Source organism: Trachypithecus francoisi, unplaced genomic scaffold, assembly GCF_009764315.1.
Source record: "Trachypithecus francoisi isolate TF-2019V2 unplaced genomic scaffold, Tfra_2.0 Lachesis_group4, whole genome shotgun sequence".
NCBI lineage: Eukaryota > Metazoa > Chordata > Mammalia > Primates > Cercopithecidae > Trachypithecus > Trachypithecus francoisi.
Genome location: NW_022681469.1, coordinates 6,935,786 through 6,958,554, shown reverse-complemented (window position 1 = coordinate 6,958,554; position 22,769 = coordinate 6,935,786). Strand labels below are relative to the sequence as shown.

The following is a 22,769-nucleotide window of genomic DNA, read 5'->3' as shown; positions in this document are numbered from 1 at the left end:
CCTCAGCTTCCCAAGTAACTGGGATTACAGGCCTCCACCATCACGCCCGGCTAACGTTTTGTATTTTTAGTAGAGACGGGGTTTCACCATGTTCTCGATCTCCTGACCTCGTGATCCGCCCACCTCAGCCTCCCAAAATGCTGGGATTACAGACGTGAGCCACTGCACCTGGCTGAAAAATATTTTCATATCCAGATCAACATTCATTTCTTAAAACATCTTAACACATGTCCTCTGCCTCCTGTGTCCACAGGCTCCAGAACCCTAGCATTCGAGTCCCCCCCCCTACTGTGGCTACTCCCCTCTTTGGCAGGCACCCCAAGTTCTGGACTAGTATTTCCCCTATAGAAGAGAACAAGATCTATCAGTCAATCTCAGATTTCCCTATGCAGATGCAAAATATTATGTTTCATATCTCATTCCTAGTCAGTCATTTTGATTGCAAACCTCCTTCTATTTCAAAACTACTGTAGGTTTTTGTTGTTGTTGTTTTGTTTTGTTTTGTTTTTTTGAGACAGAGTCTTCCTCTGTCACCTAGGCTGGAGTAGAGTGGCACGATCTCGGCTCCCTGCAGCCTTGACCTCCCGGGTTCAAGCGATTCTCCTGCCTCAGCCTACCAAGTAGCTGGGATTACTACAGGTGCGTGCCACCATACCCAGCTAATTTTTTTTTTAAAATTATTTGTAGAGACGGGGTTTCATCATGTTGGCGAGGCTCGTCTCAAACTCCTGACCTCAGATGATCCATCTGACCTGCTAGGATTACAGGCATAAGCCACGCACCAGGCTATTGTAGTTTTATTTACAAGAGGCATAACAATCCATGAACCAAGATTAAAATACTGTTTCAGGTGAAAATAGTTTCCAAAACTACTTGTGATATTTTCTACGAGAAGAATCTATATTTGCCTTAATTCCTAAAACTAAATAGAAAACATTTCAAAATATACCCATATGTTAAAAGTCTTTTTTTTTTTTTTTTTTTTTGAGACAGAGTTTCGCTCTTATTGCCCAGGCTGGAGTGCAATGGCATGATATCGGCTCACCACAACCTCTGCCTCCAGGGTTCAAGCAATTCTCCTGCCTTAGCCTCCCGAGGAGTTGGGATTACAAGCATGTGCCACCACGCTCAACTAATTTTTTTTTTTTTTTTAAATAGAGATGGGGTTTCTCCATGTTGGTCAGGCTGGTCTCAAACTCCCAACCTCAGGTGATCCACTCACCTCAGTCTCCCAAAGTGCTGGGATTACAGGCGTGAGCCACCATGCCTGGCCTGAAATGTAAAGTCTTAATTTAGATGTTCAGCATCATACAACAAAAATACAGTCTATAAAGTCTAATGCTCTTTTTTTTTTTTTGAGACAAGAGTTTCACTCTGTCACCCAGGCTGGAGTGCAATGGCACCATCTCGGCTCACTGCAACCTCCACCTCTCAGGTTCAAGTGATTCTCCTGCCTCAGCCTCCCAAGTAGCTGGGACTACAAGCGGGTGCCACTACGCCCAGCCAATTTTTGTATTTTTTCACCGTGTTGGGCAGGCTGGTCTCAAACTGCTGACCTCAAGTAATCCGCCCGCCTTGGCCTCCTGAATTGCTGAGATTAAAGGTGTGAGCCACCACGCCCAGCCCTGGATGTTCTTAAATTAAATTTCTCTTTTTCATTTTTTTATCTCTACTGAGCACTTCAGCTTTTAATAAAATTTTCTTCTTTTTTTTTTTTTTTTTTTTGAGACGGAGTCTTGCTCTTTCGCCGGGCTGGAGTGCAGTGGCCGGATCTCAGCTCACTGCAAGCTCCGCCTCCCGGGTTTTACGCCATTCTCCTGCCTCAGCCTCCGGAGTAGCTGGGACTACAGGCGCCCGCCACCTCGCCCGGCTAGTTTTTTGTATTTTTAATAGAGACGGGGTTCACCGTGTTAGCCAGGATGGTCTCGATCTCCTGACCTCGTGATCCGCCCGTCTCGGCCTCCCAAAGTGCTGGGATTACAGGCTTGAGCCACCGCGCCGGCCCTTTTTTTTTTTTTTTTTGAGACGGAGTCTCGCTCTGTCGCCCAGGCTGGAGTGCAGTGGCCAGATCTCAGCTCACTGCAAGCTCCACCTCCCGGGTTTACGCCATTCTCCTGCCTCAGCCTCCCAAGTAGCTGGGACTACAGGCGCCCGCCACCTCGCCCGGCTAGTTTTTTGTATTTTTTTAATAGAGACGGGGTTTCACCGTGTTCGCCAGGATGGTCTCGATCTTCTGACCTTGTGATCCGCCCGTCTCGGCCTCCCAAAGTGCTGGGATTACAGGCTTGAGCCACCGCGCCCGGCCAAATTTTCTTCTTTTATCTAGTGAATACTCGTAAACTTTTTTGGGGGGAGACTTACCCAAATGATGAGCTTCTGAGGGTGTTGAAAGCTAAGAATCTCCTCTCATTCTGCATAGAAACGGTGGAGTTCTGGAAGTAAGTGTAACTATTTACATTTCAAGTCAATAAACCCAAGGGTGCACTTGGGTTTATTGTTCGAACAATTCGAACATTTATTAAGTGCCAACCCATGTAAAGAATTACCCAGCAACCAGAATTCAACTTGGTCAGCAGGCAAGGAGTCTTGATCAGACAAACTCGCCGTTTTTAAATAGGAAAAATTACATGGAAGATGGCTGGAGCAGACAAGGGTCGCATGCTTCTGTGTGCCACCACCACAGACACATCCTGGATGGTCAGCCCCTCAGTGAATGAATGGAGCTATTTTGAAACTGGTGGGATGACGACAATTGTGAAAAGACCCCACTCAGATCTCCTGCTGCAGGTGTCATTGACTGAGAACCTCAACTGCTGTCCTCTGAATCTACCACCACCACATTTACAATAAGACCATGCTTCCTGAGGGCTGTACCTAGCCAGCGACTACAGGATAATAAGGTCACTTCCTGCCAGATTCTAATGGGGACTTGGGTCAGCCTGGCCAAAACCATCTGAGAGCTGCACTGCAGTCTGGGGCCCTCCTATTTACTCTGTTTCTTTTCTTTCTGGGGGGTCAAATTTCCTCAGTCTGGCCACTCGAGGTGGCTCACACCTGTAATCCCAGCACTCTGGGAGGCTAAGGAGGGCGGATCACCTGAGATCAGGAGTTTGAGATCAGCCTGGCCAACATGGTGAAACCCCATCTCTACCAAAAATACAAAAGTTAGCCAGGCATGGCGGCACACACCTGTAATCCCAGCTACTCAGGAGACTGAGACAGGAGAATCGCTTGAAGCCAGGAGGCAGAGGTTGCAGTGAGCTGAGATCTCACCACTGCACTCCAACCTGGGTGACAGAGCAAGACTCTGTCTCAAAAATAAATAAATAAATAAAAATAAATAGGCCGGGTGCGGTGGCTCAAGCCTGTAATCCCAGCATTTTGGGAGGCCAAGACGGGCGGATCACGAGGTCAGGAGATCGAGACCATCCTGGCTAACATGGTGAAACCCCGTCTCTACTAAAAACTACAAAAACCGGCCGGGCGCGGTGGCTCAAGCCTGTAATCCCAGCACTTTGGGAGGCCGAGACGGGCGGATCACGAGGTCAGGAGATCGAGACCATCCTGGCTAATACGGTGAAACCCCGTCTCTACTAAAAAATACAAAAAACTAGCCGGGCGAGGTGGCGGGCGTCTGTACTCCCAGCTACTGGGGAGGCTGAGGCAGGAGAATGGCGTGAACCCGGGAGGCGGAGCTTGCAGTGAGCTGAGATCCGGCCACTGCACTCCAGCCCCCGGCGACAGAGCAAGACTCCGTCTCAAAAAAAAAAAAAAAAAAAAAAAACTACAAAAACCTAGCGGGCGAGGTGGCGGCACCTGTAGTCCCAGCTACCCGGGAGGCTGAGGCAGGAGAATGGCATGAACCCGGGAGGCGGAGCTTGCAGTGAGCTGAGATCCGGCCACAGCACTCCAGCCTGGGTGACAGAGCGAGACTCCGTCTCAAAAAAAAAAAATAAATAGGCCGGGCGCGGTGGCTCAAGCCTGTAATCCCAGCACTTTGGGAGGCCGAGACGGGCGGATCACGAGGTCAAGAGATCGAGACCATCCTGGCGAACACGGTGAAACCCCGTCTCTACTAAAAAATACAAAAAACTAGCCGGGCGAGGTGGCGGGCGCCTGTAGTCCCAGCTACTCCGGAGGCTGAGGCGGGAGAATGGCGTAAACCCGGGAGGCGGAGCTTGCAGTGAGCTGAGATCCGGCCACTGCACTCCAGTCTGGGTGACAGAGCGAGACTCCGTCTCAAAAAAATAAATAAATAAATAAATAAATAAATAAAATAAATAAATAAATAATTTCCTAATTCCTCCAACTTTCTCCACTTTTTTCCCCTTATCAGTGTTTCTCCCATAAATCTCTTGTATGACAATCTTCTTGGCATCTATTTGTCAAAGGACCTGAATCAACACAGGGTGGTAAAATATTAACATAAAATGACTGATTTAGCCAGGTATGGTCCTGCATGCCTGTGGTCCCAGCTACTCAGGAGGCTGAGGTGGGAGGATTGCTTGGGCCCAGGAGGTGGAGGCTGCAGTGATCCAAGATAGCACCACTGTGCTCCAGCCTGGGCGATGGACTGAGACCTCGTCTTAGGGGGGGGAAAAAAAAAGTTAAAATTAAAAATATAAAAAAAGATGACAGATATAGTTTGGCCAAATCTCCTGTTGAAATGTAACCCCTAGGGTTGGAGGTGGGGCTGGTGGGAGGTGTTTGGGTCTAGGGGTGGATCCTTCATGGCTTGGATAACCAGTGAGTTCTCACAAGATCAGGTTGTTGTAAAGTGTGTGGCACCTCCTCCACCCCTGCTACAGCTTCTCCTTCCCCATGAGTAAAAGCTCCCTGAGGCCTCCCCAGAAGCCAGGCAGATGCTCGTGTCATGTTTCCTGTACAGCCTGCAGAACTCTAAGTCAATTAAATCTCTTTTCTTTTTTTAAAGATGGAGTCTGACTCTGTCACCCAGGCTGGAGTAACGTGGCACAAACTCAGCTCATTGCAGCCTCCGCCTCCCAGGTTAAAGTGGATTGCATTGGCATGGCTCACTGCAACCTCTGCCTCCCAGGTTCAAGCAATTCTCCTGCTTCAGCCTCCCGAGTAGCTGGAACCGGATGCGTGCAGCACCACGCCCAGCTAATTTTTGTATTTTTAGTAGAGACAGGGTTTCACTATTTGGCCAGGCTGGTCTCAAACTTCTGACCTCAGGTGATCTTCCCACCTCAGCTTCCCAAAGTGCTGGGGATTACAGGTGTTAGCCACTGTGCCCGGCCTAAACCTCTTTTCTTTATAAATTACCCAGTCTCAGGTGTTTCTTTATAGCAAGGCAAAGAATGGCCTAATGAGATTTCTCTTTAACAGGTTGCCTCTTCCTAGTACTTGATTTGCCCTACCAAGTCAGCAACTCTCCTCAAATGTCAGTCAAGGAGAGACAACTTCAATTTATAGCCAACTACCACACCAATGTCTCTTATCCTAAGAACAATTCCCTATGCCACTCCTCAATGGTACACGAAGGGCCATGTCTCAACTACACCTTCCCCATCTTAACAAGAACATGAACACACACACACCACACACTCTTTCTCAAGTGCCATTATTCATTTTGAACCAAGTAAGCTTATTTATCCTTTGAAGGCACTCTCCATTTCTCCCCTTAATGAGGCATAATTACTACATTAATAATAACACAAATAAAATGCTTCCCATAAGAATAGCATTTCCAGGCGGGCATGGTGGCTTACGCCTGTAATCCCAGTACTTTGGGATGCCGAGGCGGGTGGATCATCTGAGGTCAGGAGTTCAAGACCAGCCTGGCCAACATGGTGAAACCCCATCTCTACTATAAATATAAAAATTAGCCAGGCGTGGTGGACACCTGTAATCCCAGTTACTTGGGAGGTTGGGGCAGGGGAATCGCTTGAACCCGGGAGGTGGAGATTGCAGTGAGCTGAGATCGCACCACTATACTCCAGCCTGGGCAGCAAGAGTAAGACTCCATCTCAAAAAAAAAGAAAAAAGAAAAAAATAGCATTTCCAAGCCTTGTACATAAACAGTACCTCATTTGATCCTCATCATAACACCAAGGGTAGAAATGACCAGTATCATTAGCCTCACTTCACAAAGGAAGAAACTGAGACTCAGACTGATGTCTCTGGGTGCCAGTTTCCAAGTCTGTCTAACGAAGGACTGAGCCCTGTGACCTTTAAGAACTCTTCCACTTCTAAAATTGTATAATTTCCATAATTTGTCTGAAATCACTAAGCTAGCAGTGGCAGATTAGGGACCTGAGAGAATGACTTAGTGCCAGGCTGATTCTCCCACACCGTGTTATCTTTGCTGCCAATAGCAGTGGCTAACATCAGCTATGCGATGAGTCCTGCACTGTGCCAGTTACTTACAAGGCATTGTTATTTTATTTTATTTTTTTGAGATGAAGTTTCACTCTTGTTGCCCAGGCTGGAGTGCAGTGGCGCAATCTCGGCTCACTGCAACCTCCGCCTCCCAGGTTCAAGCGATTCTCCCGCCTCAGCCTCCCAAATAGCTGGGATTACAGGCGTCCACCACGCCTGGCTAATTTTGTATTTTTAGTGGAAACAGGGTTTCACCACGTTGGTCAGGCTGGTCTCAACTCCTGACCTCAGGTGATCTGCCCACCTCAGCCTCCCAAAGTGCTGGGATTAGAGGCGTGAGCCACCACGCCAGTCTAGGGCATTGTTGAATACCTACTCAGCATTGTCCTCCATCCCACTGTGTACACGTGTTTACATTTCAGTTACATACACACGTGATGGAGAGGGTGACACCACCCCTGCTCCAAGGCTGTACTCCGATCGACACTTCCCATTCTTCCGGCCAGTCATTGGATGACTTGGGGGCTCTGGTCTGGAACGCCGGAACAGAAGTAGACCCTCTCTTACTGAACATACATTAGGAAGCACTGGCTTCTACTGCTACTGGCAGCCTCTCTGTGGCCCTGAGGGGAAGCCTCAGGATCTTATTTGGAACCGACAGTTTTTAGTAGCTAAAATCTGAGACGTCTATACTTATCTTTAAAACTCTGAACAAACAACATAGGCAAAGACAGATGATGTCACTGAGACCCAGAGAGGATATTAGACCTTGCCCAGCATACATTACCTATTGGGAGCCAGTTAGGACTAAATTACAAGTCTCCAGCAGCTGACCTAGGGTTCTTTTGCCCTCAGCATGTAGAAAGGGCCCTGTGTGCAAAGGTTCCGGATAAAGATCAGACTGTGATCTAGCTGATGAACAGAACCCAGAAATATGTTTGAGGGGGAGGAAGGAGGAGGGTAAGACAGGCCTTCTTCTAGTCTGCTTTTTTGCCCTGAGGGGATGACACTTAACCACCGCAGGGGCTGCAGCTGAGCCGCAGGGATGGTCACACTGAACCAGGACTTCTTCCCTTCCCCCACTCTAAACCTCTGCCAAGCAGAGAGCCTCTGAGACTGCTCTAGAGAAAGGGGCTGCCTGCCAAGTATCTGCCCACCTGGGGCCAGGGTGAGGGCAAGGCCAGTGACTACATTCTGTGAACAGCTGGAAAAAAAGTGGACAACACAGTGGCCTTGGGGCAATGGCCTTCCCACTCTCCTTGTCAAAAAATAGCAGGATTCAAAAAAAAAAAAGAGTGGGGGGGATATTTATTTAATCCTTTTGTTACAAATTAAAGTTGCTTGTTTTCAAAAATTGCAGGAAATAAAGTACGTGAATCAAAGAAACACAAAATGTTTAAAAACAAAATAGCTATTTTCCCAACTCTCTTACTTATAGGTATGTCTATACAATTTTGGCAGAATCCAAAGGGAAGGACAGTTTGGTTAGTCCATTCAGTCACAGCAAATGTACCTGTTCATTTGTTCAAGGATTTGTTGAGCACCCACCTTGTGCCCTGAAAATACAGTTCTGAAAAAACACCGAAGAGGCCCCTGTGTCCAGCAGCTCACATCTTAGTGGTGGAAGGGAGATGAAGGGGAACAGACCATAATAAGTAAGTAAACAATGATTTCAGACTGTGCCAAGAGCTCTGAGGAAAACAGGGTGATATGATAGGGAGCGGGGAAAGGTACTTTAGGTACGTACAATGTCAGAAATGCCTCCCCCAGGCCAGGCGAGGTGGCTCAAGCCTGTAATCCTAGCACTTTGGGAGGTCAAGGTGGGCGGATCACTTGAGCCCAGGAGTTTGAGACCAGCCTGGGGTTTCACCATGCAAAACCTAGACTCTACAAAAAAAAAAAAAAGAAAAAAAAGAAAAAAAATTGGCTGTGTGCCATGGCTCATGCCTGTAATCCCAGCACTTTGGGAGGCCAAAGCGGGTAGATCACCTGAGCTCAGGAGTTCAAGACCAGCCTGGCCAACACGATGAAACCCCATTTCTACTAAAAATACAAAAATTAGCTTGGCACTGTGGAGGGCATTTGTAATCCCAGCTACTTGGGAGGCGGAAGCAGGAGAATCGCTTGAACCCGGGAGGCGGAGGTTGCAGTGAGCCAAGATCATGCCACTGCACCCCAGCCTGGGTGAAAGAGCAAGACTCTGTCTCGAAATAATTAAATTAAATTAAATTAAATTAAAATTAAAAAATTAGCCAGGTGTGGTAGTGCATACCTGTAGTCCCCACTACTTGGGAGGCTGAGGTGGGAGGATCACCTGAGCCCAGGAGGTCAAGGCTGCAGTGAGCTGAGATTGCACCACTGCACCCCAGCCTTGGCAACAGAGTGAGACCCTGTCTCAAAAAAAAAAGAAAAGAAAAGAAAAAAGAAAAAGAAGGCCGGGCGCGGTGGCTCAAGCCTGTAATCCCAGCACTTTGGGAGGCCGAGATGGGCGGATCACGAGGTCAGGAGATCGAGACCATCCTGGCTAGCACGGTGAAACCCCGTCTCTACTAAAAATACAAAAACTAGCAGGGCGAGGTGGCGGGCGCCTGTGGTCCCAGCTACTAGGGAGGCTGAGGCAGGAGAATGGCGTAGACCCGGGAGGCGGAGCTTGCAGTGAGCTGAGATCCGGCCACTGCACTCCAGTCCGGGCGACAGAGCGAGACTCCTCCTCAAAAAAAAAAAAAAAAGAAAAGAAAAGAAAAAGAAGCCAGGCGCGGTGGCTCATGCCTGTAATCCCAGCACTTTGGGAGGCCGAGTAGGGCAGATCACTTGAGGTCCGGAGTTTGAGACCAGCCTGGCCAACATGGTGAAACGCTGTCTCTACTAAAAATACAAAAATTAGCTGGGTGTGGTGGCGGGCACCTGTAATCCCAGATACTAGGTAGGCTGAGGCAGGATAATTACTCGAACCTGGGAGGCAGAGGTTGCAGTGAGCCAAGCATGGGCAACAGAGAGAGACTCCATCTCAAAAAACGGAAAAGGAAAAGGAAAGGAGGAAGAAACAAAGAAATGAAGGAAGAAAGGAAGAAAGAAAGAGAAAGAAGAAAAGGGAGAGGAGAGGGGAGGAGAGGGGAGGGGAGCAGGGAAGAGAGGAGAGGAGAGGCTGGGCCCGGTGATTCACGCCTGTAAGCTGAGGTGAATGGATCACCCGAGGTCAGGAGTTAGAGACCAGTCTAGCCAACATGGTGAAACCCTGTCTCTACTGAAAATACAAAAATTAGCCGGGGGTGGTGGCACATGCCTGTAATCCCAGCGACTCAGGAGGCTGAGGCAGGAGAATCACTTGAACCTGGAAGGCGGAGGTTGCAGTGAGCCAAAATCGTGCCGTTGCACTCCAGCCTGGGCAACAGGGCAAGACTCTGTTTCAAAAAAAGAAAGAGAAAGAAACAAAGAAAGAGAAATGCCTCCCCAAGGTGACAGATGAGCGAAGCCAGGTGAGAAGTCTAAAGTAGTTCAAGTACAAAGGCCCTCTGGCAAAAAGGTCTTGGCAGAAATGTGGTCAGTGTGCCTGCTGCATTGAAACTGCTCCTGTAAGCCAGGGATCCTATAAGGTAGGCCTTGAATTCCATGGTGGGGAGCTTGGTTAGGACCCCCACGATAGGCAGGAAGGCAGCTGGAAAGAGCAGTTCTGCCATTCTTCCGGATATATTAATGAGCCATGATGGGTCGTCCTGGTGGACCTCTGGAGTCTGAGCTGGGTCCACGTTTGAGGTCTCCCACTTCCTCATTTGAATAGCCAAGGGTTTCTCGTGTTTGATGCCAAATGCCTTGTGCGGGGATTGGCTCCAAACCTCAGCCTCATCAGTCAGTCAATGTATCCTTACATTCAAGAGCAGCCATTTACAAAACGAGTTCGGAAAATTAAAAAAAAAAAAAATACAAATTTTAAATCGTTAGAATACTGCATAAACAAACTGGAAGTAGGCCAGGTGCAGTGGCTCACGCCTGTAATCCTAGCACTTTGGGAGGCCGAGGCGGGCGGATCACCTGACGTCAGGAGTTCGAGACCAGCCTGACCAACATGGAGAAACCCCGTCTCTACTACAAATGCAAAAATTAGCTGGGCGTGGTGGTGGGCGCCTGTACTCCCAGCTATTTGGGAGGCTGAGTCAGGAGAATTGCTTGAACCGGGGAGACGGAGGTTGCAGTGAGCCGAGATCGCGCCATTTCACTCCAGCTTGGGCGGCAGAGCGAGACTCCATCTCAAAACAAACAAACAAATAAAAACAAAGTAAAAGTAGATTCCCCAGGCAAAGCTGATAATATTGCTGGGATAATCGACTTTGTCACTACAGTCTCACTTGGTACTTTAAGAAACTCCATCTTGATCCTAGGTCTGGGTTGATCTGGGCGTTCCTGCTAATTTTGTGTTTTAAAAACCTAAAGCAATAAAAATGTTGATATTGACATTTATCATTTTTATCCTCGCCCTCTGCCTTGTTTTGCTGGGAGATCTGTTCCACTTGGCTGAGTTTAGAGAGGGCGGGGAAGCGGGGGAGAAACCGAGGCGCAGGGTGGAGAAAGGGAGAAAAGCCTTGCAGACTGAACACATGAGAAAACCTGGAGAAGGGATTCGCTGTGCTTATTTCAGGGAAGAAAACCGAGATGTGAAGCACACAGGGGTCAGGTTCCGGGAGCAGGAGGAAGGTTGCAGGGGGCCCCAGGGCAGGTACTGGAACTCAGGCAGCCGGTACCAGGGGCCCAGTTCAGGCCGCGGGGTGCAGCCGGGCAAGACCGCTCGGGCTGCCGAAACGGGAGGAGATAGAAAAAGGAGAAACATGGAGAAAAGGAAAGGAACAGGAGCAACACTTGGGCGGGAAGGAAAGAAGCCGAGACAGAGGAACGCCCGCAGGAACCCGCAGCCGGGTTGGGCGGGGAGAGAGGGCTGCGGAGGGGGCGGGGCGCCAGGCGGCGCGAGGCCAATGAGAGGGCGGGCCGGGGCGAGGGCGGGGCACTAGGCGACATGAGGCCAATGGGAGGGTGGGCCGGGGCGAGGGCGGGGCATTAGGCGGCGCGAGGCCAATGGGAGGTCGGGCCGGGTCCTCTCGGCTGAGGCTGGGTGCCAGGCGGCATGAAGCCAGTGGGAGGGCAGGTTGGGGGGAGGGGGGGCCCCAAGCCAATGGAAGGGTGATACCGAGGGGGCGGGGCGCCAGGCAGCTAGAGAGCCAATGGGAGGCAGAGTCGGGGACCGCGAGGCCGTGGGCCGCCCGGCGAAGGGAGGGAGACCCGGAAGGCGGTGGGGGCGGGGAGTGGAGCTGACAACCTGTCAAATCCACTTTGGGACGAACTAGGTCACGCGCTCCCCGGGCCGGGCACCCCCGCCCGCGAGGCCCGGCCGCGGTTCCTTCCTCTTCCTGCCCGCGGCGGTGGGGGTGGGGCGGGCCTCGGGACACCTGCCTCCGCCGCCGGCTCGTGCGGCTTCCCGGGCGGCTGTGCCTGGGCCGTACACCCCCGGTCCGCTCGCGGCGGGTGGAGCCGTGGTCCTGCGGACCCAGCCGCGCTCTCTCCCTGGACACTGGGAGCCCCGCGCCGCCTCGCGGGGAAAACCTCTGGACTCCCCGCACCCCCGACCGTCTCCGCGCCGCTCCTTCTCGCGCGCGACCGTGGACCCGTCCCCGCGGGCCCGGGTTGGCAGAAGCTGAGGGGGGCGGGGGCGCACTACTTGGCGCGGAAGGGCCAGCGGCGGGCGGAGGGATCCCCGGCCGCGGGGTGAGCCGCTGGGAGGGGTCGGGAGGAGCCGCAGGGGAGAGTCGGGAAGAGTCGTAGGGGGGAGTCGGGAAGAGTCGTAGGGGGGAGTCGGGAGGAACCTGGCGCCGCACCCACGCGCGCCGTGGTCACCTGTTCCCCGCGGGAGCCCGGCCGCGCTCAGAGGGAGGCACGCTCGCAGCTGGGGCTGCCGCTTTGTGCCCGTGGAACCGCGGGAAAGGCGCCGCGCGCTCGGGTCTTCCTGGCGGGTCGTCCTGCACTTTTTCCCTCTCCGGTACGGGCCGCCGCGATCTGTTTCCAGGTAAAGGAAAAGACGTCAAAGACTCAGAAGGCAGCGTGAATCCAGGGCTCGGGATGCAGGGTTTGCTGGAACGCCAGCCGGTGCGATCGCGCCCCTGGGATTCCGCTTGGCCCGCGCGTCCATTTCCCTGCACGGTGGACTCAGTAAAGCCGGATCTGTCCAGCGCTTACGGCGTGGATGTGGAGGCGGACTAATCAAGCAATGCTCTGTTATTATTTCTACCCATCCCCTTTTCTCCATGCTAATTTGCTTAGAACTTTAACATCGAATGGACAGCAAATGTCATGTTGTTTAATTTTCACTCCTTGACCGTTATGTTAATTTCTCTCCCGAACAAGGTGACGCATTGTTTTAAGTAACAATGACCAACTCATCTACTCTTTTTGCAAATTGTATGAATTGAAGGGTAAAATGTGGGAAAACGCTAAATTTGAATGCTAAATGTGAACATTTGACATAATGTTTTGAAATGCTTCTTTGCAATATTATGGCATTTCGGAACAGATTAAAATATTTCACTTTCAGACATTTCTTTGGTCAGCAAATACTTCTTGAACGTTTATATGCAAAGCAATGCGTATAATATTTTAATTGCTTTACAAGTATATCAGTAAAATAATTTTGTTTTAGGCCGGGCGCGGTGGCTCAAGCCTGTAATCCCAGCACTTTGGGAGGCCGAGACGGGTGGATCACGAGGTCAGGAGATCGAGACCATCCTGGCTAACACGGTGAAACCCCGTCTCTACAAAAAATACAAAAAACTAGCCGGGCGAGGTGGCGGGCGCCTGTAGTCCCAGCTACTCCGGAGGCTGAGGCGGGAGAATGGCGTGAACCCGGGAGGCGGAGCTTGCAGTGACCTGAGATCCGGCCACTGCACTCCAGCCTGGGTGACAGAGCAAGACTCCGTCTCAAAAAAAATAAAAAATAAAAAATAAAAAATAATTTTGTTTTAGGCCGGGCGCGGTGGCTCAAGCCTGTAATCCCAGCACTTTGGGAGGCCGAGACGGGTGGATCACGAGGTCAGGAGATCGAGACCATCCTGGCTAACACGGTGAAACCCCGTCTCTACAAAAAATACAAAAAACTAGCCGGGCGAGGTGGCGGGCGCCTGTAGTCCCAGCTACTCCGGAGGCTGAGGCGGGAGAATGGCGTGAACCCGGGAGGCGGAGCTTGCAGTGACCTGAGATCCGGCCACTGCACTCCAGCCTGGGTGACAGAGCAAGACTCCGTCTCAAAAAAAATAAAAAATAAAAAATAATTTTGTTTTAAATTCTAGCCTTCATTTAAATGTATTTTAGTTATCACATTGAGAAGAAAATAAAATATTACTGTGTACAGAATGTACAGGCATATGTTTTTATATTTACAAAAAATAGTCATTAAGAAAGAAAATATGGCCGGGTGCTGTGGGTCACGCCTGTAATTCCAGCACTTTGGCATTCCAAGGCAGGCGGATCACCTGAGGTCAGGAGTTGGAGACTAGCCTGACCAATAAGGTGAAACCCCGTCTTTACTAAAAATACAAAAATGAGCCGGGGCGTGGTGGTGGGCGCCTGTAGCCCCAGCTACTAAGAGAGGCTGAGATGGGAGAACTGCTTGAACTCGGGAAGCGGAGGTTGCAGTGAGCCAAGATTGTGCCACTGCACTCCAGTCTGGGCAACAGAGCGAGACTCTGTCTCAAAAATACATATAAACAGATATCTATATATAGAGATATCTATATAGGTATATACAGATTATAGTATATATAGATGTCTATATGTAGATGTATATTCCTTACATTCAACATAAGAATGAGCTTATTCATAATTAGCTGTAGTATTATTGCACTTGAAGAACTACCATATTTATTACATTTATAAATACTATTTATAAGTATTTAAATAGAAATCTTTTAAATAGAAATTAAATGCAAACAAAGCAACAAAAAGAGGCCTTTCGTACATGGTTATTGGCTTTTCATTGTAGCCAGTTATTACTGCCAGCTAATTTTCCAAAGGGAATCGTTGCTTTCTGTTTTGACCAATTGGCAATCTATACAGTGCTAGAAACTCTTAGCCCTCATTGGGTGTATAAATATATATCTTATTTCAAATGTTTTGTTATCTATTCCTACTGGAGGTTGTTTTCTTCTCTCTCTCGCTCGCTCTTTTTTTTTTTGAGACGGAGTCTCACTCTGTCACCAGGGCTGGAGTGCAGTGGCACGATCTCAGCTCACTGCAACCTCCGCCATCCGGGTTCGAGCGATTTTCCTGCCTCAGCCTCCTGAGTAGCTGGGATTACAGGCGCCTGTCACCACGACCAGCTAATTTTTGTATTTTTAGTAGAGATGGGGTTTCACCATGTTGGCCAGCCTGGACTCAAACTACTGACCTCATTATTCACCCGGCGCTGCCTCCCAAAGTGCTGGGATTACAGTCATGAGCCACCACGCCGGCCCTTTTTTTCTTTTTCTTTTTCCTTTCCTTTCCTTTTCTCTCTCTCTCTCTCTCTCTCTCTCTCCTCTCTCTCTCTCCTCTCTCTCTCTCTCTCTCTCTTTCTTTCTTTTTCTTTCCTTCTCTCTCTCTCATCATTTTGATCTTAATACCCACTAAAAAGATAAAGTGTTTTTCTTCAGATCACGAGATTGTCAATAATAGAAAGTCAACACTGCCAAATCATGAGAATGAATTGCATATCATTGTACAAAAAATGAATACTGGAAATTAGCTCCTAGATCTATTATATTACCATAATAAGAAAAACTAAAGAATTAAAAAATCTAAACAAAATGCAATCCTAAATTACGCTGCGGCCAGGCAAGGTGGTTCACACCTGTAATTCAGCATTTCGGGAGGCCAGAGCCTATTGTGTCTTGAGCCCAGGAATTGGAGACTAGCCTAGGGAACATGCCAAAACCTCATCTCTACAAAAAGGAAAAAAGTACAAAAAATTAGCTGGGCGTGGTGCCACATAGCTGTAGACCTAGCTACTCAGGAGGCAGAGGCAGGAAGATTGCGTGAGACAGGAGGTCGAGGCTTCAGTGAGCCATAATGGTGCCACTGCACCCCAGCCTGGGCAACAGGCAGACCCTGTCTCAAAACAACAACAAATTCATCTTGCTGCATTTCAGTATTTTTAACTTTTAACATAGTGTAGAAAGTTTTGATATGATGTGTCACATCTTTTTTTAACATCTAATTTCTTTTTTTTTTTTTGAAATGGAGTTTCGCTCTTGTTGCCCAGGTTGGAGTGCAGTAGCGTAATCTCCGCTCACTGCAACCTCTGCCTCTCGGGTTCAAGCAGTTCTCCTGTTTCAGCTTCCCAAGTAGCTGGGGCTACAGGCAGCTGCCACCACGCCCAGCTAATTTTTGTATTTTTTTTTTTTTTTTTTTGAGGCGGAGTCTCGCTCTGTGTCGGGACTGGAGTGCAGTGGCCAGATCTCAGCTCACTGCAAGCTCCGCCTCCCGGGTTTACGCCTTCTCCTGCCTCAGCCTCCCGAGTAGCTGGGACTACAGGCGCCCGCCATCTCGCCCGGCTAGTTTTTGTATTTTTAGTAGAGACGGGGTTTCACCGTGTTAGCCAGGATGGTCTCGATCTCCTGACCTTGTGATCCGCCCGTCTCGGCCTCCCAAAGTGCTGGGATTACAGGCTTGAGCCACCGCGCCCGGCCAATTTTTGTATTTTTAGTAGAGACGGGGTTTCATCTTGTTGGTCAGGCTGGTCTCGAACTCCTGACCTCAGGTGATCCACCCACCTCAGCCTCCCAAAGTGCTGGGATTTTAGGCGTGAGGAGCCCAGCCTTAACGTCTAATTTTAGAAGAAAGCTAACTCTTTCCATTCTTCTTAAAGATGAAAATTAGAAACATTCTGCCTTAATTATTTCTTTTTTCTTTCTTTCTTTTTTTGAGACAGAATCTTGCTCTGTCACCAGGCTGGAGTGCAGTGGCATGCTCTCAGCTCACTGCAACCTCCGCCTCCTGGGTTCAAGCAATTCTCCTGCCTCAGCCTCACAAGAAGCTGGGACTACAGGCTCGCGCTACCAGGCCCATCTACTTTTGTTTTTTTTTAGTAGAGACAGGGTTTCACCATGTTGGCCAGGATGGTCTCGATCTCTTGACCTCGTGATCCACCTGCCTTGGCCTCCCTAAGTGCTGGGATTATAGGCATGAGCCACCATGCCTGGCCTTTGCTTTAATTATTTCTTCTGTTGTATTCCCTGCTAGCAAACTTTTGGAATAGATTTGGGAAATTAATTACCTTTATAGATGGAGTTACTATTTTGCCCAAACATTTCATGTATAATTCTGTAAGGAGGATTTTTATAATTCGCTACCCAAATGTCTTGGCACAGTTTTATTTCTTAGTTGGTAGTGAATTTCCTAGACTAGGAGGAAAAAGCAGGAAGTTTTCTTACTGCTTTTGGGGAGGAGGGGGGTGGCTTTACCTTGGCAAGGACATTCTCTTTTTTTTTTTTTTTTTTTTTTTTTTTTTTTTTTGGGGCGGAGTCTCGCTCTGTCGCCCGGACTGGAGTGCAGTGGCCGGATCTCAGCTCACTGCAAGCTCTGCCTCCCGGGTTTACGCCATTCTCTGCCTCAGCCTCCCGAGTAGCTGGGACTACAGGCGCCGCCACCTCGCCCAGCTAGTTTTTGTATTTTTAGTAGAGACGGGGTTTCACCGTGTTAGCCAGGATGGTCTCGATCTCCTGACCTCGTGATCCACCCGTCTCGGCCTCCCAAAGTGCTGGGATTACAGGCTTGAGCCACCGCGCCCGGCCGTACCTTGGCAAGGACATTCTCATGGCAGCTCAGCGTGGACTCCATGGTTGAAAATTCAGCTCGAACCCAAAGGGGTAGAATATTTTGTGAATGGGAAACAAATGTACCTTGAGTTAGAGGTTACAAATCAGTGGTCACAGATATGTATTGTTTGTCTCTACAATGTCTAGACATTTTTAAATTAGTTTCCAAGATTTAAAAAATAAGAGATTTCAGCCATGTGAGCCATGGTGGCTCACACCTGTAATCCCAGCACTTTGGGAGGCCAAGGCAGGTGGATCACTTCAGGTCAGGAGTTTGAGACCAGCCTGGCCAACATGATAAACCCCATCTCTACTAAAAATACAAAAACTTAGCCGGGTGTAGTGGCGTGCGCCTGTAGTCCCAGCTACTCGGGAGGCTGAGGCAGGAGAATCACTTGAACCCAGGTGGTGGAGGTTGCAGTGAGCTGAGATCTTACCACTGCACTCCAGCCTGGGCGACAGAGCAAGACTCCACCTCAAATATATATAAATAAAATAAAAAATAAGAGATTTCAGATAAGAATACAGAATTGTAACTTCTTTGGGAAATTAGTGAGATTTGGTCATCTCTTGCATGATTACCTGCGGTATTGCTGACTAGTTGCTGCCCTCTTTACAAAGGGTGTACACTCCATACATCAGGCTCGGTACAGTCGTTTATCTTCACCACCTGGCCACTGCAGGGATCTGTGTTTGGAATACTGCTTTGGTTTGGCTCTGTCTCCACCCTCCTAAATCTCAACTTGAATTGTAACTCCCAGAATTCCCACGTGTTGTGAGAGGGATCCAGAGGGAGGTAATTGAATCTTGGGGGCCAGTCTTTCCCGTGCTACTCTTGGGATAGTTGAATACGTCTCACAAGATCTGATGGGTTTATCAGGGGTTTCTGCTTTTGCTTCTTCCTCATTTTCTCTCACTATCACCATGTGCCTTTTGCCTCCCGCCGCAATTCTGAGACTTCCCCAACCATGTGGAACTGTAAGTCCAATTAAACCTCTTTTTGTTCCTAGTTTCGAGTATGTCTTTATCAGCAGTCTAAAAATGAACTAATAAATCCCAGCACTTTGGGAGGCCAAGGTGGGTGGATCACCTGAGGGCTAGAATTTGAGACCAGCCTGACCAACATGGAGAAACCCTGTCTCTACTAAAAAAAATACAAAATTAGCTGGGTGTGGTGGCACAGGCCTGTAATCCCAGCTACTCAGGAGGCTGAGGCAGGAGAATCGCTTGAACTTGGAAGGCGGAGGTTGCCTTGAGCCAAGATCATGCCATTGCACTCCAGTCTGGGGCAATAAGAGCGAAATTCAATCTCAAAAAAAAAAAAAAAAGAAAGAAAGAAAACAAACTAATAAAGTGGTACCAGTAGAGTGGGGCGTTGCTAAAAAGATACCCAAAAATGTGGAAGTGACATTGGAACTGGGTAACAGGCAGAGGTTGGAACCATTTGGAGGGCTCAGAAGAAAACAGGAAAATGTGGGAAAGTTTGGAACCGCCTAGAGATTTGATGAATGGCTTTGACAAAAATGCTGATAGTGATATGAACAATAAGGTCCAGGCCGAAGTGGTCCCATATGGAGATGAGCTTGTTGGAAACTGGAGCAAAGGTGACTCTTGTTATGTTTTAGCAAAGAGACTTAACAGCATTTTGCCCTGTGCTAGAGATTTGTGGAATTTTGAACTTGAGAGAGATGATTTAGGGTATCTGGCAGAAGAATTTTCTAAGCAGCAAAGCATTCAAAAGGTGACTTGGGTGCTGTTAAAAGCATTCAGTTTTTAAAGGGAAGCAGAGGCCAGGCATGGTGGCTCACGGTTGTAATCCCAGCAGTTTGGGAGGTCGAGATGGACATACCACCTGAGGTCAGGAGTTTGGGACCAGCCTGGCCAACATGGAGAAACCCCGTCTCTACTAAAAAATGCAAAAATTAGCTAGGTGTGGCAGCACACAATTGTAATCCCAGCTACCTGGGAGGCTGAGGCAAGAGAATTATTTGAACTGGGAAGGCAGAGGTTGCAGTGAGCGGAGATTGCAACATTGTACTCCAGGCTGGGCAGCAAGAGCAAAACTCAAAAAAAAAAAAAAAGCCAGAAAACAGAACATAAAAACTCAGAAAATTTGCAGCCTCTGATGCAGTAGAAAAGAAAAACACAGCCCAAGCTCTACATTGGTCCCTTTCAGCCAAAGCTGGCTGCAGAAATTTGCATAAGTAGCAAGGAGCCTAATGTTAATCCCCAAAACTGTGGGGAAAATATCTCCAGTCCATGTCAGAGACCTTCACAGCATCCCTCTCATCACAGGCCCAGAGGCCCGGGAGGAAAAAGTGGTTAAATGGGCCAAGCCCAGGGTCCCTGTGCTGTGTGCAGCCTAGGGACTTGGTCCCCTATGTCACAGCTGCTCCAGCTTTGGCTGAAAGGGACCAATGTAGAGCTTGGGCTGTGGCTTCAGAGGGTGGAAGCCGCAAGCCTTTGGCAGCTTCCATATGGTGTTGAGCCTGCAGGTGCACAGAAGTCAAAAATTGAGGTTTGGGAACCTCTACCTAGATATCAGAAGATGTAAGGAAATGCCTGGATGCCCAGGCACAAGTTTGCTGCAGGGGCGGGGCCCTCACGGAGAACCTCTGCTAGGGCAGTGCAGAAGGAAAACATGAGGTCGAAGACCCCACACAGAGTCTCTGCTAGGACACTGCCTAGTGGAGCTATGAGAAGAGGGCCACCATCCTCCAGACCCCAGAATGGTAGATCTATGGATAGCTTGCACCATGTGCCTGGGAAAGCCACAGACACTCAACACAAACTTATGAAAGCAGCCAGGAAGGAGGCTGTAGCCTGCAAAGCCACAGTGACAGAGCGACCCAAGACCATGGGCACCCACTTCTTGTATCAGCATGACCTGGATGTGAGACCTGGAATCAAAGGAGATCATTTTGAAACTCTAAAATTTGACTGCCCTCCCAGCACTTTGGGAGGCTGAGGCAGGTGGATCACAAGTCAGGAGTTTGAGACCAGCCTGGCCAACATGGTGAAACCCCATCTCTACTAAAACCAAAATACAAAAATTAGCCAGGCGTGGTGGCATGCCTCTGTAATCCCAGGTACTTGGGAGGCTGAGGCAGGAGAATTGCTTGAACCTGGGAGGCGCAGGTTGCAGTGAGCCGAGATTGCACCACTGCACTCCAGCCTGGGCAACAGAGCAAGACTGTCTAAAATAAATAAATAAAATAAAATAAAATAAAATTGGAGTGCCCTACTGGATTTCAGACTTGCATGGGCCCTGTAACCCCTTTGTTTGGCCAATTTCTCCCATTTGGAATGGCTGTATTTACCCAGTACCTATACCCCCATTGTATCTAGGAAGTAACTACCTTCCTTCTGATTTTACAGGCTCTTAGGCAGAGTGGACTTACCTTGTCTCAGATGAGACTTTGGACTGTGGACTTTTGGGACTTTGGGGGACTGTTGGGAACGCATGATTGGTTTCGAAATGTGAGGACAAGAGATTTGGAGGGGCCAGGGACAGAATGATGTGGTTTGGCTGTGTCCCCACCTAAATCTCAACTTGAATTATATCTCCCAGAATTCCCACATGTTGTGGGAGGAATCCAGAGGGAGGAAATATAATCATGGAGACCAGTCTTTCCTGTGTTATTCTTGTGATAGTGAATAAGTCTCATGAGACCTGATGGGTTTATCAGGGGTTTCCACGTTTGCCGCCTCCTCATTTTTCTCTTGCTGCCACCATGTAAGAAGTGCCTTTCACCTCCTGCCATGATTCTGAGGCCTCCCCAGCCATATGGAACTGAAAGTCCAATTAAACTTCTTTTTGACTGGGTACTACGGTGGCTCACGCCTGTAATCCCAATACTTTGGGAGGCTGAGGCGGGTGGATCACAAGGTCAGGAGATCGAGACCATCCTGGCTAACACGGTGAAACCCTGTCTCTACTAAAAATACAAAAAAGTTAGCTGGGCCTGGTGGCAGGCCCCTGTAGTCCCAGCTACTCAGGAGGCTGAGGCAGGAGAATGGCGTGAACCCAGGAAGTAGAGCTTGCAGTGAGCCAAGATTGTGCCACTGCACTCCAGCCTGGGCGACAGAGCGAGACTCCATCTCAAAAACACAAAAACAAACCAAAAGGCCGGGCGCGGTGGCTCAAGCCTGTAATCCCAGCACTTTGGGAGGCCGAGACGGGTGGATCACGAGGTCAGGAGATCGAGACCATCCTGGCTAACACGGTGAAACCCCGTCTCTACTAAAATATACAAAAAACTAGCCGGGCGAGGTGGCAGGCGCCTGTAGTCCCAGCTACTTGGGAGGCTGAGGCAGGAGAATGGCGTGAACCCGGGAGGCGCAGCTTGCAGTGAGCTGAGATCCGGCCACTGCACTCCAGCCTGGGCGACAGAGCGAGACTCCGTCTCAAAAAAAAAAAAAAAAAAAAAAACAAACCAAAAAACCCCTCTTTGTGTTCCCAGCTATGAGTATGTCTTTACCAACAGTGTGTAAATGAACTATAATACAAATACTCTAGGTCATGTAAATCGTTTTCTATTTTTGAGACGGGGTCTTGTTCTGTCACCCAAACTGGAGTGCAGTGGCATGATCTCGGCTCACTATAGCTTCCACCTCGTGGGCTCAAGCAATCCTCCCACCTCAGCCTCCTGAATAGCTGGGACCATAGGCCCACATCACAATGCGTGGGTAATTTTTGTACTTTTAGTAGAGATGGGGTTTCAATATGTTGCCCAGGCTGGTCTGAAACTCCTGGGCTCAAGCAATCTATCCACCTTGGCCTCCCAAAGTGCTAGGATTCCAGGTGTGAGCCACTGTGATCTTAGGATTTTGTTCAAGGTAAATGCAGTGAACTAGTAAATAGAAAGTTATTAATATCATATATGGCAACTGGATGCATCCCATTATTTTGTTTACCAGTCCCCAAGCACAGGGAATGGTCAGGCAATATTTAGGTGAAAATTTTAATAAAAAATGGAAATAATGGGCCGGGCGTAGTGGCTTACGCCTGTAATCCCAGCACTTAGGGAGGCCGAGGCAGGCGGATCACAAGGTCATCCTGGCTAACATGGTGAAACCCTGTCTCTACTAAAAATACAAAAAATTAGCCAGGCATGGTGGCAGGCACCTGTAGTCACAGCTACTCGGGAGGCTGAGGCAGGAGAATGGTGTGAACCCGGGAGGTGGAGCTTGCAGTGAGCCAAGATCGTGCCACTGCACTGCAGCCTGGGTGACAGAGCAACACTCTGTCTCAAAAAAAAAAAAAAAAAAAATGGAAATAATGGCTGAGCGTGGTGGCTCACACCTGTAATCTCAGCACTTTGGGAGGCTGAGGCGGGTGGATCATTTGAGGTCAGGAGTTAAAGACTAGCTTGACCAACATGGTGAAACCTTGTCTCTACTAAAAACACAAAAAAAGTATCTGGGTGTGGTGGCAGGTGCCTGTAATCCCAGCTACTTGTGAGGCTGAGGCAGGAGAATCCCTTGACCCCGAGAGGCAGAGGTTGCAGTGAGCCAAGATCACGCCAGTGCACTCCAGCCTAGGAGACAGAACCAGACACTGTCTCAAAACAAACAAACAAAAAAAAAGAAAATAAT

General features: G+C 49.0%; 1 protein-coding gene across 1 annotated transcript; it reads left to right on the top strand.

Annotated features, from left to right (window-relative positions):
- The first annotated feature begins 10,934 nt into the window (after positions 1-10,934).
- Positions 10,935-13,020, top strand: LOC117073377 (fibril-forming collagen alpha chain-like). Its single transcript, XM_033194175.1, has 3 exons — positions 10,935-11,250; positions 11,601-12,011; positions 12,392-13,020. The coding sequence occupies exons 1-3, from the start codon at positions 10,935-10,937 to the stop codon at positions 12,583-12,585; spliced, it is 921 nt and encodes a 306-aa protein (XP_033050066.1). The 3' UTR covers positions 12,586-13,020.
- Positions 13,021-22,769: the final 9,749 nt, after the last annotated feature.